General features: G+C 43.6%; 1 protein-coding gene across 1 annotated transcript in view; it reads right to left on the bottom strand.

Moving 5' to 3' along the window:
- The window catches only part of LOC126456294 (uncharacterized), a 107,456-nt gene that overhangs the window by 69,946 nt on the left and 11,997 nt on the right, over nucleotides 1-25,513 (bottom strand). The window contains exon 2 of the mRNA XM_050092046.1: nucleotides 24,933-25,263. Within this exon, the coding sequence (XP_049948003.1) occupies nucleotides 24,933-25,263 (331 nt within the window). The remainder of the gene's footprint in view (nucleotides 1-24,932; nucleotides 25,264-25,513) is intronic.

Genomic DNA, 25,513 nt, shown 5'->3' with positions numbered 1-25,513 from the left:
ATAGAACTTGTATCGAGCCTCGCGATCTTCGTAGAGGAGTGTGGAGGTAACCGGGTCTTATCCATGCAGTCCCACGGGCTTGGCTTGGGGTGGGGGTGCGGTGGCAGTTATGATTTGGGCTGGTACGATGAAGGGATAGGTGATACGTCTGACGGGTACCGACGGTAATATTAGCGCCACACAGTAGCCTTCAGCTTGCCGTCCAACTCGACACACAAGATTCCGGTGATGCTTCATCTTTCAAAAGGATACTGCGTGGGAACATCAAGGTCTCCTCGTAAATAACTTTCTGCAGGCGAAGGGTGTCAAACGAATTGCGTAGCTAGTGGTGTCTGTTTACAGGGAACCTAATGAGTCTACACTGACGAGCCAAAACCCTATGACCACCTGTCTAATAGTTTTTAGGGGTCTCTCTGGAACGAAACACATCACCAGTTCTACGCATCAGGGACCGGTTAGTTTTTTTGTAGGCTGTGAATCGTCCGGGCGTCCAGAGTGTCACCTACTCAACGGCCACCTTGAATTGGAGAGAAACATGGTCCCCACAGTACGCGAGCGACCTCCTGAAGCTGGGCTTCAAAGTGCGGGAGCTCGCTGTCATCTCATCCAGGGTGCTGACGTGCTACGCATCGTTCAGGATCTTTGAGCGCAAGACAACACAGCGCCCGATGTCCAGGGCTGGCGTTGGGTAGAGGGCTGGCTTCTCCCTCCCTGACTCCTGGGACTTTCACAGGAGCAATACTGTCTTTGTTCCCCTTTCTTGTCTCTTCTCTTATGTAATTGTTAATTTATTGTGTTTATTTCTTTGTATTCTTCAACATCTACATTTGAGGCGTCGTCCTATGTAAGCTCGCACTGCGGTGCGGATATTGGTGAGGTACAATATACCTGTGTACCATTTCATTTCATGTATGTGTTATTTCTATGGAATAAAGACGGCTGAAATATTTAGCACCAGATTTCTAGCGCAATTCATTTGATTTCCGCAAACAAAGGGCTGCTGCTTGTGGGCGCGGCGTTAGCGAGTGGTAGCGACCCAGATGGGTTCCATCAGTCGATCTTTGCGGCCTAGATGTCAGTGTGAGTTAACTGTCACGTTCCTCAAAACACTGTGCTACTGTTCTGAACAATTGTCTTGCTCAAAGATGACATCACCGTTGGGGAAGACGTAAAGCATGAGGCGATGCAGGTGAACCTCAGCTGTCTTTGATCACTATTACAGGCCCCATGCAAAGGCAGAAGAATATCTCCCATAGCATAATACTGTTCCCACCAGCCTGCTCCCGTAGCGCGCTGCACGTTTCGAAGCGCCATTCGCGAGTTTGACGGCGTTTGTGGAGTCGGCCACCGACCTGGTGTAGCAAAAACGTTATTCATACGACGAGGCCACGCGTTTCCATTCATCCAACTTGCAGTCTCGACGATCCCGTGGCCGCTGCTTCGTAATTGACGATGTCGTTGCATCAACAAGTAGGAGTCGTCTGCTGTGGAGTCCTATGATCAAAAATGTGACAGGACTGGTGTGCTCCAGAACACTTGTGCGTGCACCAGCAGTGCGTTATTTCGGCCTCCGAATCCCAGGTTCTGTGGAGAGTCGTAGATGTCCAGCCACTTATCGTCCAGTGGTACTTTCACTGTCATTCTAGCACTTTCCATAGATGCTCAATACAGCAGCACGTGAACGTTCGACCAGCTACGCCTTTTTCGAGATACTCGTTCACAGGCTCTTGGTAATAATATCGTGTTTGACAATGTTGCTCATGTTAGTATATTTCCCCATTTGCGGCCCGTTTCGTCTCTAGAATGATTCCCCATCCGCCTTTGATCCACTTCTATACTTTCCTTACCGTGTCACGTTCCCGCAACGCCAGTAGGCGACATCCATCCTCGCGTTGGGCAGTGGCGATCGCGTTTTGGCGTATCAGTGTACTGGGACTGCTCCAAAGTTTTAATGCTTCGTTACAACCTGGATGATCACAGGAAGGCCGCCGTGGACGAGAAAGAGAGGCAGAAGCTGCAACAATTCGACCACCTCGTGGACAAAACAACAGAGAGGGGAATCCAAACACACTACACAGCATGGGGCGGGGCATCATGGTAATGTATCTTTTCTGGCAACAGACATCGATTTAACTGAGTTTGGAACCGACCCCATTTATTTTGGTTGTGGTTTCGCTCTTCTTTTACGGTGAGGTTGAATTTTTAGTTTCATAAGTCTGATTTTCTCACACTCTGCTGCACGGGAATGTAAGCCCGTTCGTGTTCCCAGATATAAGGGTTGAGCAAAACGTTTGATGATTAGTTTATTTACTACAAGTAACTGTTACCCTACATATCACGAATGCTCTCTGTGTGGTGGTTCCAGTGCTGTATTGGCAGGGGGCGTGTGGGGGAGTCTTTGTTGGCTACTGACGGAGTTCCAAGTGCATTCTAGATAATGGTCAAAAAGACTCAAATCTCAAGCATCACGAGCCAGTTTATGGAATCAATATCTTCACGTAAGAAAAATTCAGAAACCTCTGCAGCGCGAAACGCATTCACATTAACTTCCATGAACAGAAAGCATTGACGAGCTCCGACTTGCTGCACATGAGACGGCGGTAGCTCATCTCTGTACCTCTAGAAGTTAAAGCTATTCTGGCTGCCATCATTGAAAACCACTACGAGGCTTACCCAAGCAAATGCTCAGTTACCTTCAAACGAGTCTCTTTCTGCGTTTCTTCACTTTCCAGTATACCAGTTACTGCCTCTTTTTTGTAAGTGGACCGTATGGCGAGAGGAATTACTGAAATTTAAATGGAATGCAACTGTGAAAGAGAAGGCTCCTTTAATTGACGACCTAAAGAACTGCAAACACGCTCGATACTATGTCGATCTGAATCTGTACTTTCTCTTTTCTTTGAATCATGTTTCTGTGTGTAGCAGGGAACAGATATTTCCTACAATGATAGCTTAGTCTTGAATCTTGTGGAAATCTTGTAGGTGATTTACAGTGGCTGGACGTTTTACTCTTTCCATAATTTCTGTTTTCCCAGTTACATTTAATATTGGAATACTGATGCACCAATATAATGAGGCAATGAAACTTAATTCCTACAGAAACATTTCTTATGAGATTAATTTTTTACTTTCCAGTGCGGTGTTTGGTATGATGAAATGTACCCTCTTCCATGCACTTTATACTGATGGGTAGCGTGTAGAAGTGGATTTAAATACAACACCTAGTCTTATCCATTCTTAGCATTCTCACTGGCTTCCTGGCGAGTACATCTCCGAACTACTGTCTTTCCTAGAGCACATGCTGTAGAGCATTACTTCAATTGATTCATTCGAAACATGCCCAGTTGTTGACTTTCTTACTCTTAACATGTTACTCGGAACGCTATCTAAGAAGTAAAGAAGAAGACGAAGACGAGGGTTTGACGTCATGTCAAGCACAGGGCCGTCGGAGGCGGGGCGCAGTCTTGAAATGAGGAAAGTTGGGGAAGGAAATCGGCCTTGTCCCTTGAGAGGAAACATCCCGCTTTTTGACTAAGGGGATTTATGGAAATAATGGGCAGCTAACATGTGGATGTTGAAGCGCCGTCCTCCAGAACCTGCAGGCAGTGAATGTCTGACACAGCGCTGCTTGCTGCACCTGCCTCGCCCTGTAGGAACTGTGGGACTATGCCTGCAGCGACACACCCCAACAAATCTCTTCTTCTGCAATACTTGGTAGGTGCATATTATGTTAACGATAATATCCTATCCCAACAACAAACAAAACTTGCAGTCAACAAGTGCTAGAGTGCTACACTGCCGGAAATACGACGTCAATTTTGATCCGATAACGGCATATGCTATCTGGGAGACAGTAGATGTACCGATAATGGTTTTAACGTCGTCCGCCAAAAGACAGCGTAGTGGCATAGCTACCAGGCACACCACTTAATAAGGAATGCCCACAGAAAGAAGGCTGAGTGATGCAAAGGTGTGAAGCAAGCACTCAACCACGCCACGGTGACGCGCTAATGGTTCCTATGACCAACATAGCGAGTTTGGAAGGTGTCAAATCGTGGCCTTCCGAGTGGCAGGATGGTCCTTGCGGAGAACTGCCGCAGCAGAAGGTCGCGCTACATCAGTTGTGCAACGACGCTTGTGTCAGTGGTCACGTGAACATTCTCACAGTCGCAGACAAGATTCTAGATGTCCACGCAACACAGAACCGGTTATTAACAGTTGGACAACAGGCGCCCACCCCTTTAGCCTATATTCCACTCACGCCATAGCATCGACTTGCATGGCCGATTGGCTTCATCAGAGGATCACTTAGAAGATGGAATGGTGTGCTGTGGTCTTCAGCGATGAAAGCAGATTCTTCCTGCGCCCAAGTGATAGTCGTTTATACGTATGATGTAGACCTGGTAAGCGCTGTCGCATAGAATGCATTCGTCCGAGACACACTGGCCACACCCCAAACCTTGTGGTCTGGGATGCTTGATGCTACAGCTCTCGTTCACTTTTGGTGCTTCTGGAGGGGCTCTAACCAGCACTTGGTATGTGTAGGATGTTGTCAGGCCCCTTATTTTGTCATTCTTGCGACCGGAAGGTAATGCGTTATTCCAACAGAACGATGCTCGCTCAAACACTGCACGTGAAACTCAAAATGCCATGCAAGACCTTCAGCAACTTTCCTGGCCAGCACGGTTTCCGGACTTGTCTCCAATTGGGCACGTGTGGCATATGACAGGACGGGAAGTGGCCCGTGTGACTCGCCAGCCAACAACTCTCACAAAACTACAAGGACAGGTCGGGCAGGTGGGATCCTGGGAAGCGATATCCATCGTGTCCCAGGATAGCAAACGTCTTCTGTAAAATCGGTTGGATGCCAGACTCAGGGCCTGCACTGCCGCCTATTTCAGCAGGATGGATACCTCGTACCTCAGAGTCGCTTCTGCCATTGACCTGTAAACCTAATCATTTTATGTACTCCATATGAACTGTTGCAACAATGTATCTTGAGTGAATTGGAAATCACTGAAAGACTGAACTAAGTTTGTTTCCAGCAGTGTAACTTATTGAAATCATGTTTTTAATGATAATGATTTTCAAGAAAGCCTGCATTTACTTCTGAAAATTTCTGTTAAATGTTACTAACGAGAAAAAACTTGTATCATACTATGTGGTGAGTTCAGGATTCAGATTAAATTGTATTCCACGTAGAGAGATTAAAGAAAACATTTACATTCTTCATTTATTTATTTTCCACTGTAAAATTCCAAAGAACAAAGTAAGAGCATACTGTGTTGATCCTACAACACTGGTTATCACGACCGTTATTTGCGTCTTTGATGATTTCCTTTTACAGGTGTCAGCGTTACGTGTGGTACCTCTCTGTCAATACTGCTTTAGGATTTGAACTTGATAATATCTTCAGAGACGTCATATGAGGAGCTTAGAGTATCAGTTTAGCGAGTAGGGTGTATGAATCACAGTGCAATACCAAAAGACTTTGCCGTATAATGAAGATGGTGTGCTGCCCGTGCTGCTGAAGGAGAACGCACGCTGGCAGCAGCTGGCGAGCGGGTCATCTTGGGACCGTTTCAGAGGCGGGGCTTTCCCAGCGCTGCGTTCCCTGTCGAGGCACCAGTTAGAAAACGTCGCCTAACATTACAACGGCGGTGAGTGCGTCCATTGTGCCATGAGTCTCGATCTGGCTGGAAACTGTCTTCATAAACTTGGTTCGCCTTTGGCATATTACCTTGGCTCAGTGTCGGCTCAGTTCCGCTTGTATTAAAGGGAGCTCCAGTGTACCGAATTTTGGCTCAATAGGAACCTGCTCTGTGTCGTAGGGACTGGGTTACGGACATCCTACATCCTTTCTTACTGACAGCTTTAAAAGTGGTATTTTTTATTATTTTTTTAAAATTTGTACAGATGTTTTCTACTCGGTGCTGACCATCATTCACAGGCTCCGTGGTAATGTTGCCAATCGAATGACAGTTGTTGTGGTTGTCGTCAGTGGCGTCGATGATAATTTGGTTCCTATCTTTATTGTTAAGGTTTTGCCCGCTGCTTGTTTTTGGGTGGCCCTGGTTAGACTATGCCTTAATTTTTTAAACTTCTGCTGATTAAAGTTTGGGTCTGATTTCTGTGGATGGGACAATCTGGATCTGAAATCAAAACGTGAGTTACGAAATTATTTTAAAAAGGAACGTAAATGCTGGCATAGACCTGAGAGTTTTAGGGGATACCTTTTAAACTGTGACATTAAGAGATGGGTACTGTCAGAGTTAAGTCTGAAATATTACTGTAGTAGTTATAATGTTCGATATTTCCTTTCTTATTGGACTTGCTTTAGAGTCGCTATCAGTTATGTTATTAAATTGTAAATGTTAACTGGAGCTCGCCTCTTGATTTGGATATGATTTAAATTGATGCTAGTTTGAATTGCCAACAAACTTCTTTCCTGACTGTCGTTACACACCTTTCAACCTGGCACCACAAGTACTAACTGGTACCACACTGTAGTAGCAAAGAGTTGTGTGGACGGCGGATAATTACTAGAGGTGAAAACGAGAATTTTTAAAATTTGAAATTTGTTTTGTTTTAGTATGGAGGCTTTACGTATTTCCCTTCCCTGTTCTAGAAACATCCTCCAGGCTGTGGCTAAGCCATGTCTCCGCAATATCTTTTCTTCCAGCAGTGCTATTTCTACAAAGTTCGCAGAAGAGCTTATGTGAAGTTTGGAAGGGAAGAGACGGCATTATGGCAGTACTGAGGGTATGAGGACGGGTCCTGGGTCGTGCTTGGGTAGCTCAATCAACAGAGCACTTTCCCGCGAAAGACAAAGTTCTCGAGTTCGAATCTCGGTCCGGCACACTGTTGTAATCTGCCAGGAAGTTTCATATCAGTGCACACACCACTGCAGAGTGAAAATCTCATTATGGAATTTTTCTTCTATTTATTTCATACACGACACAGATTCTTTCATTGCTACTACAGCTGTACCGTTATTAGCTCAGACTATTATGTACTCTGATGAGCCAAAACTTTATGAACACCAACTTAATAGCTTGTTTGGTCATCTTTGGAGCGAAATACATCGCTGATACCGCCTATGACGGATCCGATAGCTTTTTGGCGGGCTTTTGGTGGTATGTGGAATTAGATGACTATGCACGGGTCATGTAATTAGCTAATGCATGAAGGGATACGGGTGGTTCGCAGTTGTGTGCGTGTCTTCGATTACGTAGCATAATACTACTCCCGCCAGCCTGCCTCCATGGCGCACGTTTTGAGCCGCCGTTCACCTCGATGAAGACATTTGTGAAGACGACCATCGACCTAGTGTAGCAAGAATGTCATTCGCCCGAAGAACCGACACGTTTCTGTTGATCGACGGTAGAATACCGATGGTTCCGTGCCCACTGCAATCGTAGTTGACGATATCGTTCGGTCGACATGTGAACACGTAGGGTGGTCTGCTGCTGAGTTCCATTTTCAGCAATGCACGATAAAGTGTGTGCTCCGAAACAGATGTGCGAGCACCAGTATTGTGCTCTTGCGGCAGAGCTGTCAAAGATCACCATCTACCCTACTTTACAGAGCAGACGAGCCTCCGAACCGCACGTTCTGTGAAGAGCCATGGACGTCCAACCATTCTAGCACCTAGTGGTAGTTTCACTGTCGTTCTTCTTGGTTCCACAGATGCTCACGACAGTAACACGTGAACGTTCGACCAGCTCCTGCCCTATGTGAAAGTCCCTTATCTGAGTGGATTTCCCAATTAGCCAATTAGCAGCCACCATCTTCAATACCATGATCCCACATCCGTCTCAGCTGCGATTACATACTTTTCACAGCGCATCACTTGCCTGCAACGCCACCAGGCGGAATCTGACCTCGTGGTGGGGCTATGATCACAATGTTTTGGCTGTTCAGTGTAAAATACATTCAGTGATATGAAATTTTATAAAATAAATATAATATTTTTTGTACTAGCAAACGGAGCAAAGTATTACAATATATTTACTTACAATCTCATGTTAAACTATAACCACAGCATTAGTTTACAGAAATTATGTCTCTAGGATTTTCTTTGCTTTGGCTACCATAGTTTGCTGACATAAGAGAAAATATTTTCAAATTATTATTTAATTACGTTTTGTTGTGTAAGTGCTGCGCAAAGAGTGAGTCAGTACATGGAAGACGTAGGTGAAGTGTCCATGTTTTATTTTATTGAAAATTATGTAAACGTTTGTTTGGGAAATCCTAGCGCGGTTGTGAGAGCATGTGACGCAAGTCCAGTGCTAAGCTTTTGTATAAATTCAGCCAGAATGAAAGTTAGAAGTAAAATGGGCTAATACGTAATTCCTGGGATGAGTTGGACATTGTTTTGTTTGTGTTCAAGTTTGCTTTCGCAAATTTAGAAGGTACCTCAAATTTGATTTCTATAATCCTATTCGACAACTTAGGGACTACAGAGGATATTTGAGAGCAGGAGCTATTCTGATATGCTGTTCAGGTCATCACCCAGTGAGAATCAAGCACTTCCCGTGCTTAGCGGAAGGACTGGTGCTGTCATTGTGCAATGTCTTCTGGAGTCTCTCCTGTACTGAACTTCGCAGACGCTCCACACCAACTTCAGTTAAGGAGAAGTAAATCGCTCGTTCTCTCGGTTCTTTTACCGTGATTGTGAAGAGACTTCAATTTTAAACCGTTTATTGAAATATCGAGATCATTGGTCAAAAACAGTCTTGGCTGCAATTTTATTTTTTTATTTTTCAACTATGCGTTTCGCCTTATTTAGGCATTTTCAGGTTGATCTACATAGAAAACAGAGAACAAATACGTCTATTTAAGAATCGGACTGACTTTTGAAATGAATTGGTTGAGTGGCGACATTAATAGTAAAATGAATTGCTTGATATCTGATATGATCTATGAAACCACTGGATTGTTTTCTGAGCTTAACCAAAGGTTTACTAAACATTAAGCAGAATTCGAAGCAAAATTAAAGAGTTTAAATGTGAAATACACTGGGAACCGAATAAACTGTTTCTAATTTAATAGATTCATTGACAAATGACATCTCAGAACTTAATAATAACTTGAAAGGACAAATTGGTCAAGTGGAACAGAAATGTAATAACGCTTATGTAACAGTGGAAAGTGAGGAAGTTGCTGAAGAGAACCAACAGTTTGAGGTAAAGTTAAATTCAGGTTCAAGAAAATTGTGTTGAAGAACAATGTGACAATAAACATAATATTTTGAAAATAAGGAACAAAATATAGGTGCGAAGAGTTTGGTGTGACCGTGTGAGCAAGAGTTAACAACTTGGAAAATAACTTGACGCAATGTAGTGCAGCTCTAAGTGATAACTTGCATCACCATAATTGTAATTTTCAAAGAGTAGAACAAATTTTACCTAACAGTAATGCTCATGTGATGTACTGTGGTGTGGAAAATTATCTAGAATTGCATACGTTACCGACAGAAAATGTTTTGAGATTTGACCCTAATTAAACCGTGCTGCATAAGAAATTCTGGAGTAACTTTGAGGATGTGTTGCCTATATTATGGAACAACAATCAGAAAATAGTCTATGTGATATCGAAGTAAATGGCAGAAGCTCCTGTATGGGGACACTTATCTGAAGTTAATTAACAGGTTTCTTTGAGGAATATTGGTTAAGCTGAAATAAATGTTAGTGCTGAATAATTTTTCGTAAGATAAGAAATACCCCCACGTATGATTCTAAAACACATTTGTGCAAAAGTGGGTAACAGCTTTATGCAACTGAGCACTGAATTACAAACTGAGAAGATTTTTATGGGAACTGAGAATAAGTTGCCTTTGTACTGGACATACAAAGTGATTTCTGTACCCAGGGATGCCATTAATGAGTTTATTCTCTGTCTGGAGAGGGTAGAAGTCAGAGGAGAATGCACATAGAGATTATAGCCCTCACAACAGGCAAAATGAGGATAGGATCAAAGCATATGTAAATAGAATAGATGTACTACGATTGAATCATTCTAGGAGAACGTATAGATGACGAGGCAATCCTGCTAGAAGTAGATATTGTGGCAGGTAACAGGGAAAGGAATCCCGATTACCAACAGCAGCAACCAACCGAATGAACTGAACGATATTCTAGGCAGCCAGTAGAAAGTAGTACTAGCGTTCATGATAGCACAGAAAGTGAGGAAAATTAATAGGAGTCTGTAAAAGGGTTAGCATTTGCATACTGTACGAGCACATGTCAAATCCGTTAGCAAATCTATTTGTAATCCCACACCAAACAAAAATTTGCAATATTGGTGCAGTAAAACAGTTGTAATAGAAGCGAGAGATGAAGGCTATGTATTTTTAAGGGGAGCTTGGCAGATTTTTGTGAAAGAGAGGATAATAACAGCAATTATAGGAATTAGATTGACAAGGAACGAATTTTGGATAGTAAAATTTTAGAGCAGGATCATATTGTAAACTAGTTAAGTACCTGGCGTTGCTGTGGTATGTGTTTATTTCTCCTCTTTACACCCCTATTCCCCCGTCTCTGTTTCACCTACTGCTGACACACTGTGCTTCTGCTCCTGCCCCTGCCTTCATCCACCTGCTGCTTTCCCCTCCCTATGCTCATCTCCTGCTCCCATTATATCTGTCCCGTTGGCTCCTTCCCTCAAGTCACCTGAACTACATGCGAGTCGTACAGCAATATTATTTTGTAGGTACATTCAGCAGCATATTTGCATACTGTCTTGTAAATGTGTCGCAAATAGAATTAGTAGCAAAGAAGCAGTAAGTGTAAACATCATGACGTCATGCCTGACAAGACAGATTGCTACATGAACAGCGGAAATGCAGTAAGTGAAAAACTTTTTACCTTTCACCGTCTTGTGAGTGTTGTCAACGAGACAAATTTCGTAACGGTTTGAAATTATGTGTAAATTTCGTTGCAAGCCACCAAGTTCTCCCGTTCTCAAGTACTGGACAGTGCGCGTAGTAGCTGTACTTTACGCAACGTGTACATTATGCAACAAATAGTGCGGAAGTATGCAATAAACACGTTGAAGATTACATAAGCCTTGCATTCAGTATTTTGAATCGTATAATGAAGCCGGCCGGGGTGGCCGAGAGGTTCTAGGCGCTACAGTCTGGAACCGCGCGACCGCTACGGTCGCAGGTTCGAATCCTGCCTCGGGCATGGATGTGTGTGATATCATTAGGTTAGTTAGGTTTAAGTAGTTCTAAGTTCTAGCTGACTGATGACCTTAGAAGTTAAGTCCCATAGTGCTCAGAGCCATTTGAACAATTTTTTTCGTATCATGAAACATGTATCAACCAAGAAAATAATTTTCACATATATGAAGAACACCGAAAATCAAAGAGTAAATTGGTTTTTGAAAGGGTAAATATTTTTCCCCAATTCGCGTTATATTCTTCAACTTAGTATCTACTACCAACACTTTATAAAGTAGCCTACGTCCTTCCTCAGCATTCAGTCCATCTCAATATCAATTTTTTTTCTAAATCGGATCAGCGAGTGACTAATAATGAATCTAAAAGTCATTGCATGACGCGGCAGATTTTCACGCATCTCAGCGTTGATGACGTGATACATATTGATCTATTTTTGATGATGTGATATATCTTGAACTATGTGTTGCACATAGATATAATTGTGCAGGTACATTCAACGGTGTACGAGGTGCGACAATAAAGTAATGAGACTGATGTGAAAATAAAAATGTTGCTTACCGTTTTAGTCAAGTTAAGTGTTGTCACCATTAAAGTAGTTCCCTTCTGATTGCACACACTTTTTCCAGCGCTTCTTCCATTGATGGTAACATTTCTGGAACTGATCTTCTGTAATATCCTCCAAGACCCTCTTCACAGCTTTTTGGACATCTTGTGCTGTTTGAAAATGGTATCCCTTTGACAGCCGTTTTTACTCTTGGAAATAGAAAAATGTCGCACGGAGTGATATGTGGTAAATAAGGTGGCTGTGGTAGTACTGAAATTTGTTTGGAGGTTAAAAATTGCTGTACTGACAGAGCAGTATGGGATAGCGCATTATCGTGATGCAAAATCCAATTATCAGCAATGTTGGCACGGACACGAAGAACTCTTTTACGAAGTCTTTCTAAAATTTCTTTGTAGTAATATTAGTTAACTGTTTGTCCAGGAGGCACCCACTCTTTATGAACAATACCATTGGAATCAAAGTAGCACACAGACAGGCATTTCACTTTTGACTTTGACATGCGAGATTTTTTTGGTCTGGGCGATCCTTTGAGCACCATTGCGATCTTTGGCGTTTTGTCTCTGGATCGTACTGAAAAAACCAACTTTCATCACCAGTGATAGCATGGCTCAACAATTCTGGATTGATTTCCGTTTGCTCTAACAGATTGGCTGCCACATTTTTCCGTGTTTCTCGCTGTTATGGTGTGATTTTCAGTCAGAATCCAAGGAACAAACTAGGCAGCAACACTTTTGATTCCCAAAACTTCCATGAAAGTTCGCTCTAACGCTATTCCCGATATTATTCAATCTGTATATTGAGCAAGCAGTAAAGGTTCAAATGGTTCAAATGGCTCTGAGCACTATGGGACTTAACTTCTAAGATCATCAGTCCCCTAGAACTTAGAACTACTTAAACCTAACTAAGCTAAGGGCATCACACACATCCACGCCCGAGGCAGGATTCGAACCTGCGACCGTAACGGTCGTGCGGTTCCAGACTGTAGCGCCTAGAACCGCTCGGCCACCCCGTCCGGTAAGCAGTAAAGGAAACCAAAGAAAAATTTGGAGGAAGAATGAAAGTTCAGGGAGAAGAAAGAAAAGCTTGAGGTTCGCCGATGGCACTGTATTTCTGTCAGAGGCAGCAAAATAGTTGGAAGAGCAGTTGAACGGAAGGGACTGTGTTTTCAAAGGAGTATATAAGGTAAACATAAACAGAATGCAAAATAAGGCTAATGAATGTAGTCGAATTAAATCTGGCGACGCCGGGGAATTAGATTACGAAACGAGACACTGAAAGTAGTAGATAAGATTGGTTATTTAGACAGAAAAATAACTGATGGTGACTCAAATTGAGAGCATACAAAATATAAACCGTTAATGGCAAGAAAAGCGTTGTGAAGAAAAGAAATTTGTTAGCATCGAATATAGATTTAGGTTTTAGTAAGTCTGTTCTGAAAGTATTTTGGTGAAAGTGGAACATAGACGATAAACAATTTAGATAAGAAGAGAAGAGAAGCGTTTGAAATGTGATACTACAGAATACCGAAGATTAGGTGGTCATATTACAGGAATTACTGAATAGAACTGGGGAGAAAAGAAATTTGTGGCACAACTTGGCCAGAAGACGGGATCAGTTGGTAGGACACATTCTGAGACATCAAGGGTTCACCAATTTACTATTGGGTTGTACTATTGGGGGCGGGGGGGATGGTAAAAATTGTAGAGAGAGACCAAGTGATGTATACAGTAAGCGGATTCAGAATTATGTAAGTTGCAGTCGTTATTCGGAGGTGAAGAAGCTTGCACAGGATAGGATAGCATGGAGAGCTGCATCAAACTAGTCTTTGGACTGGAGACCATAACAGCGAAGATAACAGCCAATACACGTACAGAGAATGAGCGGAAGTAGAAACCACTGAAATCCGAGATATCGAGATAAGAACTGAAGAGGGAGTACAGGAAATATCGGCTCTGACAGAAACGCAGAAGAATGAGCTAAATCGGGTCTTGCAGAAGCATAATGAAATATTTTATGAGAAGTTTAGTTCGCGGTTATGAATGTTATCTAACTACACACGAATATAACACTCTCTTTTAGGAAGCTATTTGCTGTGGACGATGTACATAAGGAAGCGCTAAGGGAATTGATTCAGGAAACGCTCAAATGGAACGTTTTTGAACGGGGTATTAGTGTTTGTAATAATCCCCTATTTGTCTGTCCCTTCAAAGACAATGAATCACGCTTGCATTGGATGCAAGAGCTTTAAACAAAATGACATTACCAGTGAGTGGTAGTCCTAAAAATATAGAAAAATTATTACAGAGGTTTAAATGTGCAAAATTTTGTCACATCTATGAATGTAACTTATGGATACTGGAACCTACCATTAGCAAAAGACTGCAGGATGTACACACCTTTCCTATTTGTGAGATTGTCTTCTTTTTTTGTGTGAATTCCTAAGGGAACAAACTGCTGAGGTCATCGGTCCCTAGACTTACACAATACTTAAACTAACGTATGCAAAGAACAACACACACACGAGGGAAGACACGAACCTCCGGCGGTAGCGGCAGCGCAACCCGTGACATGGCGCCTCAACCCGCGCGGCCCCTCTGCGCGGCTTTGTGGGTCTGTGTTACCATTAAAAGATGATAGTTATTGAACTGACAGTCAAAGCTCGCGCTTTAGTTAGGACAATGTCCTAAGCAATAGCTGACGAATTGTTAAAGAGGATTGCAATCTACGTGGACGATGTGCTGATTTCGATTTCTAGTTGTTAAGAATATTGTGTGCTGTTGGATACAGTTTTAGAAGCTATAGAAAGTGATGAAATAAAGTTGAAATTGTGCAAAATTCAATTTACGAGAAAAGAAAAGAAGTTCTTGGGATACGCTGTCAGTGGTATAGGTATTTTACTTGATCCTGATGTTCATTCAGAGCGCCTTATTTGAGGACACCGTTAAGGAAGAATGTGCCATATAGATGGACAGAGGACTGTCAGCAGGTCTTTCGAGAACTCAAGGGAGCATTGTAAACAATAGGATTTTAAATCAACCTCAATTTTCCAAGCCTGTTTCTTCTAGGAGGTAGAAATGTTTCAGATTGAAACAGAAGGTGAAGGGCAAGGGCACAAAACCATAGCTTTAGCGAGCTGATCTTTGCAACATGTACTGAGCCACCCCTTTAGACACACACTACTCGTAGAACTAACGCAGTATGATCAGATTCTAGCAACACTGCGACACGTTAGAGAGAAAGCAACGCCGAACAGTGTGCCTCTACCTTGGAACACGTCATTAACTGTGCAGACAAAACAATACCTAAGATCAACGATGTAATCTGTGTATTCAGGAATGATCGTCCATCCAGACACAACGATGGCACGTATGCTTGGATGTTAATTTTCTCTCACTACAGATCACGCTATCACTGCAACGACGCTATGTGCTGAAGGATTGCCACAATTACTATTTTAGTGGTATAATGGGGCTATTGGTAGCTGCCGGGATATGTTAATACTGGTCTTAATGAGGTATCTGGCTCACATGATATGACTAGGTTCGTAAGGTTAACTACTACCAAAGCTAACCTCAATCACGATGAAAAAGTACTATGCACAGGAGAATACGATGGATAGAAATCCAATATTTCAATTTAATACTTGCAGAGATAAACTAAAATCTTCCAGTATATGAACTGGCAATATGATGGCGAATTTCGCTAAGCAACACCGTAAAAGATATGCTACCAACGAATAAAGTTAATAAATCCCGGCTGTCTATCCCTCTGATTCCACTTCAATGCTTTTCCTATCGAAGCTGCAAAGTATCACGTAAATACATCATCTCAACGTAGGCTTTTTAAGTACGTGGGTGAGTCAAATGAAAGTCTTAAATATTTTTTTAAGTATTGTTTATTGTGCAGAAGTGGTACAAAGCTGTATCACTTTTCAACATAATCTCCCCCACGCTCAATGCAAGCCCCCGAGCGCCTACAAAGTGCATAAATTCCTTTAGAAACAATTCCTTTGGTAGTCCTCGCAACCACTCATACACCGCGTGGCGTACCTCTTCATCAGAACGGAACTTCTTTCCTCCCATTGCGTCTTTGAGTGGTCCAAACATACGAAAATCACTTGGGGCAAGGTCTGGTGAGTATGGTGGATGGGAAAGACACTCAAAATGCAGGTGTGTGATTGTTGAAACAGTTGTACGGGCAGTGTGGGACCTTGAATTGTCCAGTTGCAAAAGGCCACCTGCTGACAGCAATCCACGTCGCTTTGATTTGATTGCAGGCCGCAGATGATTTTTAGGAGATCTGTGTATGATGCACTGGTGACAGTGGTCCCTCTAGGCATGTAATGCTCCAAAATGAAGCCTTTTTCGTCCCAAAAGAGAGTCAGCATAACCTTGCTTGCTGATAGTTCTGTTCGAAACTTGTTTGGTTTTGGTGATGAGGAATGGCGCCATTCCTTGCTCGCTCTCTTCGTTTCCGGTTGGTGGAAGTGAACCCAGGTTTGGTCCGCAGTAACGATTCTTGCAAGGAAGCCATCACCTTCTCGTTCAAAGCGCCGAAGAAGTTCTTCGCAAGCATCAACACGTCGTTCTCTCATTTCAGGAGTCAGCCGCCGTGGCACCCATCTTTGTGAAACTGGAGCACACCATGCACAATGTGGTGTGCTGACCCATGACTAATCTAAGGTCAACGGAATAAAAACCTAAAGTGCTCTGCATAGAAGGTGGCATGAAAACCACGTTCGACATCTGTCTCTAAATTGGAGATTGCACTACTAATATATAAGTCAGCTGCTACTAACAATTGTTCACTGACTGCCCTTTCACGCACCTGAAAAGACTCATTTATTATTTACGGTCATCCATTACGCAGGACTGAGTCAACAGTGTTGAACTGCTCTCTATGAACTCTTACATAACGCAGCAACTATACTGTGAAGATGTGTTCGAGGAATTTACTACAGGGGAAGCACTCTCTGCTGATGTGAATGTGCTGGGATCAATACGCATGTATTTATTATTATTATTACGAGGGGTGTTCAGTAAATAATGCAACGCATTTTTTTCGTGGCTAATGCAGAATTTGTTGTGGACGAAGCGTGAGTATTCTCGCTTCTACAGTTACATGTTACAACAGGTGGCGGTGCAATACGTAGCCTTGAAAATTGAGTGTAAACCGGAGGTGCGTTCCAAGCAGAGAGTTGTCACTGAGCTTCTTTTGGCGGCAAACCAAAGACGCTCGCTCTACGTCTACTGAGACCAGGCAATGGACAAAAGCACGGTGAGTCGTTGGGCGAGGCGCCAGTTATCTTTGCAACAAGGTCGAGCAAACCAGTCCGAACTCCCGCATGCTGGAAGAGTGCACAGAGCTGTGATTGCTGCAATGTTGGAACCTGCGGACACTCTCATTCGAGGTGATGGACGGAAACACTTCGCTGCACAATTGCACTTCTCTGTTGGTAGTGCGGACACACTTGTCCACCCGTTGGGGTACACGGAGGTGTGTTCCCACTGGGTTCCTCGCCACCTAACAGAACACCATAAAGAGAACCGCAGGACCGTCAGTGAGAATTGGCATGCACGGTACGAGCCTGATCGTGACAATTCTTTCATCGAACGTCGTCATACGTGATAAAACATGTGATCATCACATCCGGCAACAAAGCAGCAATCCATGGAGCGGCGCCATCCGTCTCTCTTCAGATCAAAAAGTTCAAAGCCGTCCCCTCAGCCGGTTAAGGGATGGCGACTGTCATTTGGGACTCTGAAGGGGTTATTCTGATTTCCTCTCTGATAATACAACGATCGTCTCCTAGGTGTACTAAGCTACCCATAGGAATATAAAGAAACGACTTCAGCACGTTCGTCGCCATAAAAATGCAAAAGAGCTTTTGCTTCTCCACGAAAATGCAAGGCCTTACACAAGCCTGTGCACCCGAGAGGTGCTCACAAAACTTCACTGGAGCGTTCTTCCTCATCCACCCTGCAGCCCGGATCTCGCCCCTTCTGACTTCCATATGTTTTTCGGAGTGAAGTATGTACTCCATGGGTAGGAGTATGTGAATGATGGGGATGTTATTGATACAGCGAGACGTGGGATCCAGTGTAGACCAGTAGAGTGATACCATGCGGGCATACAGGCCCTGCCAGTTAGGCGGTGTTATGTCGTCGTATTGAACGGAGAGTATGTTGAAAAATAGAGTTTTGCAGACAAAGGGGTGGAGGATGATATGGTGTATTGGAATCGTGAATACAACCAAGCCAGCCGGTGTGGCCGAGCGGTTCTAGGCGCTACAGTTTGGAAACGCGCGACCGCTACTGTCGCAGGTTCGAATCCTGCCTCGGGCATGGATGCGTGTGACGTCCTTAGGTTAGTAAGGCTTCAGTATTTCTAAGTTCTAGGCGACTGATGATCTCAGATGTTAAGTCCCAGCATTTGTAATTGCGCTCCGCGACAGAAGCTGCATTAAGTGTACTCCAAAGGGACATCGTTGTTTTGTCTTGGTATAACAAATCAACTAACGCAACACTTTGGCCAGTACACTTTAGATTGTCACGTTCTCTATTAACTGCGTCGTCAGATAATGGCAATTCGCATACATGCGTGATCATAGCTCTAAAAAACGTAAATCTTAAGATCTTGTATTTTGGGCAAAAGGGTAAGAAGTTAAACATTTAGGAAGAAATTGAAATATTTAGGCATATGGACGACAAAGATTTGTCCCTACTTAACGACCAAATAAATGGCACCAGTCAGGCCTTTTTAGAAGTTATGAAATCGGTACTATTAACGTAATATTGGGGATCTCGTAATTCTGCAGAAATATGAGCCCTGTTCGTCTGTGGCCTTATGTCGTCTTGTAAGCCAACCCATTAGGGGTTTTTGACTCAAATATGATACTTGCGAGTTTGTCGCTTTAAAAGTCGACGAATTTTACACATTTCAATGTAGCTATAAAATGGAAATGGGGAAAAAGTTTACCAACATTACCGCGGAAAATACTATACGAAAGCCCACCCCCCGAAAAAGTTTTGTGAGTTCATAACTAAAATTGCCCATAAATGGCAAAGAAATGTAATTGTGCGGCGGCCGCTGTGGTCGAGCGGTTCTAGGCTCTTCAGTCCGGAACCACGCGACTGCTACGGCCGCAGTTTCGAATCCTGCCTCGGGCATGGATGTGTGTGATGTCCTTACGTTAGTTAGGTTTAAGTAGTTCTAAGTTATAGGGGACTGATGACTTCAGAAGTTAAGCCCCATAGTGCTCAGAGCCATTTGAACCATTTGAATAAAACCAACCCGCTTTCAGAAAAAAAATATTGCATTGCTTAGTGAACGCCACTCGTATTATTAGCAGCAGCAGTAGCTGTACAAGTCAATTACGAACAGAAGTAATTTACTTGGTGGTACATTTATGTCGAAATGAGGGTCAGAAAGCATTTTCTCTGCCTGGGAACGGCAAATATCTAAGTAATCCCGTGTCACACAGTCACGGTGAAGCAGACCACGTGCTGTATAATGTGTGAGATACAGAGGCGAGCGAGTGCACCGGGACTTGCACCAGTTCACTGCTAGTAGCGCCACGTCACCTTAACGCGTCTACATGTAGCGCACAAGTATTGCAGCACAATTTAGTATGAAATTAAAAGTCAAAATTTATGTTTAAAACTTTGTTAAATTATAGTTCAGTGTAATAATGTTCCATACCAAGTCTTGATGTTCTAAACTTAATAGTTTACGGAAAAATGCCGTTTTAAGAGAAAAATCAGAGGCGCTAAATAATGACGCTAGGAACCCAGAATTTGGTCAGAATGTGCAGTTAGAAGTTAGAAGTAATTGATGCTGGCTTCCAAAACCATAAAACAAAAATTAACGCCAGAATCCACGTTTTTCGGAAAAATCAGAGGCGCTAAACAATGGACTCAGAAACTTGAAAATTTGTTTTACGCTTCAGTACACCCCAAAAATAGTAACAGAGAGTCCACGTTAATCTACCTCTTATATATTTGGGTAAATAAATAGAAACTAATTTTGTAACTAAAATGTATCTAGGTGTTGTAGATTAAATACTTGAAATTTTAATGATAGAGGATTTTGGTTAAACCAGAGGATCAAATATATCAAATAATAGAGCTACACCAAGTTTAAGACTTGTAACATAAATAGCAACTGATATAAGTCTTAGCAAAGGCATGGTTCAGAGGCAACAATCTACCATTAGTTCCACTAAATAAATTCTATTAAGCAAAGTTTTCATTCTAGCAAGCTGAAACTTTCTACGTGCTTTCAAACTGCTTATCTGCATACCAGCAAAAATTAAGAAGTTTCTGAAATAATTGGTAACTATATTATTAAAGATTATGGGCCCGAGATAGCGGTCGTTTGTAGACTGCCGCCGTATGCAAGTAGACAGAGACAACTGATGTTTTCTCGGCAGTCCGCACCGGCAACTTATAAATACAGCCCCTGAAGCAGTAGGAAGGTTCACTTCGCTCTCAGACACTGTGAGGTCCACGCCAATTAAACGTCTGGTCGCGCTCTGCCTCGGATGACGCAGAGCCGAACTGTGACAAGCGCGTATTTGGCAGTGAAAATGGATAGTGAACTCGCGAGGACTGTACACCTTCCTGGATCGTTTAGAATTCGGTAAAGTAACTGTTAGTGTGCCGTCCGTGTGAAATTCAATTCCGCGGGGCAAGTGGTCAATTTATTTCCACTTTTATGGCGAGCATTAATTTTTGAACATTTATTGCGAACTTTCAATTGAGTGATGCTAGTCAGGGGGAAAAACAATCTGGTAGGAAGTTACCGTAGAGGTCGCCTCTGAACTGCTAAAGGTGCTGTTAGATTAGAAAGACTTGTTTTCAATTGAACATAAAGCAATTTTAAGTGTTGTTTGTGAGAAACTTTAATTAAATTAAATCATGATTGGAACTTTAAACTTTTACTGAAGTCATAGTCCTGATCCCGCAAAGAAATGGGAAATAGACACTTTTCTTTCAGTGGGCTGGACCGGAATGTGGCCGTGCAGACTGGAAACTAAGGTCAGTATGTTTCCCTTCGCTTTCTGGCTGACCACCAAATTAGTTGCCAGGCTCACTTGATTAAAGACGGCATCAAAACATTAAACCAGTGAAGTAGCTTACTCGCCGCCCCACAACGTGACCCTCGGATGCAGTCATCAGTCGTGACGATGTGGAGGTAATCGCTGTGTGGATGTGTCAGTTCCTTGTATCTTTAGTATCTCTGCATCGACCCATCTCAGTCGTGTTGATGATTGTGATGTATCGACGCGGAGATATTAAAGAATGGCAGAAAGCGGCTATTGTGTTTCGAACTACCCATGACTGTACCATGAAAGTAGTTACCGATTTTCTGGTGTATCAACGTGGACCGTCCAATATGTGTGTAAGGAGTGGTGTACCAGTCGCAACCACTTGACGCTGCGTAACGGCAGTGATCGTAAAAAAGATCGTAACCGGCAGATGGCGGAGACGAGTGACACTCCTGGTCAATGGCAGGGTGTTTCCAACACGACACGAATTGTGCTGCCATAGAAAGCAGGGCGGCCTCAACCATTTTCTGGGCTAGCATCACGAAGGGAACTGCAGGGACCAGAAACTTTGAGTCGAATGCCTGGAGAAATGCCGTTGCTCGCAATTGCATAGTTAAGATTCGCATCTCCATTGGGCTAGTTAACACAGGCAGCGAGCTGCAGCTGTGGGGAGGCATTTAGTGTGAACCGATATGTTACTATTTCAGCTCGTCTGAAATGATGCGAGGCGCCCAGGACACCGACGGCCATGAGAGACGTTTACCCTGCTGTGTGCAGAGGGCTAAGCTCAGGTCCAAAGTGGTTCTGTGATTTTTTTTTGGGGGGGGGGGGGTTAGTTTTCCTAATGCCACTTGGACCAGCTGTTTCAGGTTACCGTGGACACGAACCACGGTTTCATCTTCCTCAGTCACCAAACGATCCCCTTTCTCCTATATTTTTGTGATAAGTGTGCCGTGGACACTCCCATCTTACAAGATGAGAGAAGCAGCCATGTCTATAGGGCCGCACACACACATTCCTGGTCTGACAAACGCTCAGTCAACCCACCACACCTTGAGTGGCGCTCTGAATCACCCGATGATTATCTCGTGCAAAACATCTGGGACTAGTTTTACCACTGGGCGAAAAAAAGCAACGAAGAAAGTGCAAATTACAGAATGGCAATTTTACCGAATGATTGTCAGGGGGTAACTTCCGCTATGTGTTATGGAACTGAAGAAACTTGTGGAGTTTCTTGCCCTCCCAGTGGAGGCCGCTGTGAAAGCTAAAGGCGATGTCTACTGTATATCTACATCTACATCCATACTCTGCAAGCCACCGTGTGGTGCGGGACGGAGGGTACCCTGTACCACCACTAGTCATTTTCTTTTCTGTTCCACTCACAAACAGAACGAGGGAAAAACGACTATCTGTTTGACTCTGTACGAGCCGTAATCTCTGTGATCTTTTCTTCATAGCCCTTACGCGAAATGACTTTGGCGACAGTAGAAATATTTGGCAGTCAGCCTCAAATTCCGGTTCTCTAAACTTTCTGAATAGTGTTTCTCGAAAAGAACGTCGTCTTCCCTCCAGTGATTCAAAAATGGATCAAATGGCTCTGATCACTATGGGACTTAACTGCTGAGGTCATCAGTCCCCTAGAACTTAGAACTACTTAAACCTAACTTAGATAAGGACGTCAGACACATCCACGCCCGAGGCAGGATTCGAACCTGCGACCGTAGCGGTCGCGCGGTTCCAGACTGTAGCGCCTAGAACCGCTCGGCCACTCCGGCCGGCCCCAGTGATTTCCATTTGTTTTTCCGAAGCGTCTCCATAGTACTTGCATGTTGTTAGAATCTACCAGTAACAAATCTAGCTGCCGGCTTCTCAATTGCTTCGATGTCTTCCTTTAATCCGATCTGCTGCAGATCTCAAACACTCGAACAGTCTCAACAACGACTTGCACTGGTGTCCAATATGCAGTCTCTTTCACAGATGAACCACACTTCCTTAAAATTCTCCCAATAAACCGCCTTCCCTACTACAGTCCTTATATGCTCACCCCATTTCATATTGGTTTGCCACGCTACACCTAGATATTTATTCATCATGACTGTGTCAAGCAGCACACTACTAATACTGTAGTCGAACATTATTGGTTTGTTTTTCCTATTTATCTGCATTACCTCACATTTTTCTACATGTAGAGATGGCTGCCGTTCATCACAATAACTCCAAATTTAGGCTTACTCATCTTGTATCCAGACCTTCCCATACACCACAGCATCATCAGAAAACAGCGGCCGACTGCTGCTTACCCTGTCCGCCAGATGATTTATGTATATAGAAGATAGCAGCTGTCACCTCACAATTCCCTGGGGCACACCTGACGATACCTTCATCTCTTATGAACACTCACCGTCGAGAACAACATACTGGGTCTTGTTACTTAAGAACTCTTCTAGCCACTCACATATCTGGGAACCTAGTCCGTATACTAGTACCTTCGTTAACAGTCGGCAGTGTGGCACCGTGTCACGTGCGTTTCGGAAATCTAGGCATATGGAATCCCTCTGATGCCCTTCATCAAAGGTTCGGAGGATTTCACATGAGAAAAGGCAAGCTGGGTTTCGCATGAACATGGATCCTGCAGTAAACTTATGTTAAGATAATGGCCTGTAATTTTTCGCGTTCGTTCTTTTATCCTTCTTATACGGGACATTTCATAAATAATACAGAGGTTGGTATTACTGCGGATTCTTTGATGCAACAACAACGAGAATTACGTCAAATTTAATTGGTAGTTTGAGGAAGAAGCACAGTTTTTGTTTTTTCGGTGTGTACTCTGATCTGAAATTGACGAGATGTAGAAATGGACCCTGTGGGGGACTTCGGTAATGTGACTGTTGAAGACCAGACGTCGTTCATCAAGATCCACAGTGCGTTAAGTGAAGTTTGTGGTGAGTTTACAGTGCACCCTAGTACAGTTTCACTTTGCATTAGTCGTTTCAGTGGAGGTCGTATGAGCGTAGACGACAATCCAGAACTCAGAAGGCCGAAAACGTCAACAGAAGAACGAAGTGCGGAACTTGTGGCAGACGCTCTTGAAGAAGATAGCTGTACGACTTGTTAGTAACTCTCTGAAGCCACAAGAATTCCCCCAAACTCGATATTCCGTATTATGAGAAATAGTTTGTTGAAGAGAAAAGTTTCTGGGACTTGGGTCCCATACTGATTGCTGAAGAGAAGCATAAACGTCTGGACATTATAATCTTGCTCAAACAACGATTCGGCAGTGAAGGTCAAGCATTCTTGTGTCGAATTGTCGTTATTGATGAAAGCGGAATAGAAATGACAGTCCAGTGAGCGAAAATCTTCATATTCTCCACTTCCAAAACATTTTCGACTCGTTCAATCAGAATTCAAGTAATTGATGATGTTTACTTATGATTACCAAGGAATCGTCATGACTGATGGAGTCCCTCGTAAAAGAAGTGTGACAGCAGTGTATTATCGTAAATTCATGCAAAACGTGAGCAGAAAAATGCACAAAACCCGTCGTCATTTGCTCAAGGCTAGGCCGCTCATTCTCTATGACGATACTCGCTCGCATATCGGCAGTGCTGCAACCCATAAACTGCACGAATGCGAATTGAAAGCGTTGCCCAAGCCTCCCTACAGCTCGGACAAGAATCGACCACACTTCTAATTGTTGTGGAAGCTGAAAAGACATACATGGACTTCGTTATCTTTCTCTGGAAGAGCTTCCTACCATCGTTACTCAAGACATTCGATAGACGAAAGGAAGAGGTCTTGGATGGAATAATAGGGCGTCTGAGATGTTGGGGTTCAGTTATACAGAAGCAGGGAGAATGTATTCAAGGACTGTAAAGATATATTGAAAAAGCAAGAAATAAGTAAATGTGTAAGTGAAACAAAAAGTTTGTGAGCGTCATTTATGAAACGTCTCTCGCGTATACAGGAGTCACAAGTGTTTATCCAATGTCTCGTAGGAAGTGACCAATGTTTACTGATGGACGTCAGTCTGAGAAAATAAGAAAAGTAGTTGGCAGCGTAGAGAATAAATTTAAGAAGCAGAGGAGCGGATCAGGCGTACGATTACTAGATGTGGCCTTTAGTGGCATACTCACCCATGTACACGGCAGGAGTCGATGCAGTCGGTAGCGATGTGGCACGGAATGTCTATATAGAACAGCTCTCTGGCCTGCTGTCCCTGAAGGCCGCGGAACGCCGCCAGGGCGCCGCCGCACCCCTCTTCTGCCGTGGGACTCGGGGATCCCTCTGCAGGCCGCGGGACTCCCCCTGTAGGCCGCGGGACTCCCCCTGCAGGTCGCGGGGCTTCCCACTCCACTGGTGGGGAAAGCCCGCGGCTCCAGCTGCGCGGCACCAGGCGTGCCAGGGCCAGCGCTGCCACGGACGGCGGTGCGAGGGTCTCGCACGTCTCGTGCACCCAGTAATCATCTGTGGAACGTTGGTCAGTCACCGTGAGGCTACCGTACCAGCTGCTTAGACAGGTTTTATTGACCACAGGTTGAAGTTTGCAGAAAAGGTAACAGTAACCAGCCACCTTTTACAGTGCGCTGTTGCCGGTTTCGAATCGATAGGTTCATCATCAGACGGCTTGTTGACTTTAAGGTACATCTTTTTGTGGCAGTTTGGATTAATTTCCTCTTTTATTCCCCCATGTGCTGCAAATTTCTTGGAGTAATGG

This window comes from Schistocerca serialis, chromosome 2, assembly GCF_023864345.2.
Source record: "Schistocerca serialis cubense isolate TAMUIC-IGC-003099 chromosome 2, iqSchSeri2.2, whole genome shotgun sequence".
NCBI lineage: Eukaryota > Metazoa > Arthropoda > Insecta > Orthoptera > Acrididae > Schistocerca > Schistocerca serialis.
This window is presented reverse-complemented; position numbering and strand designations above follow the sequence as displayed.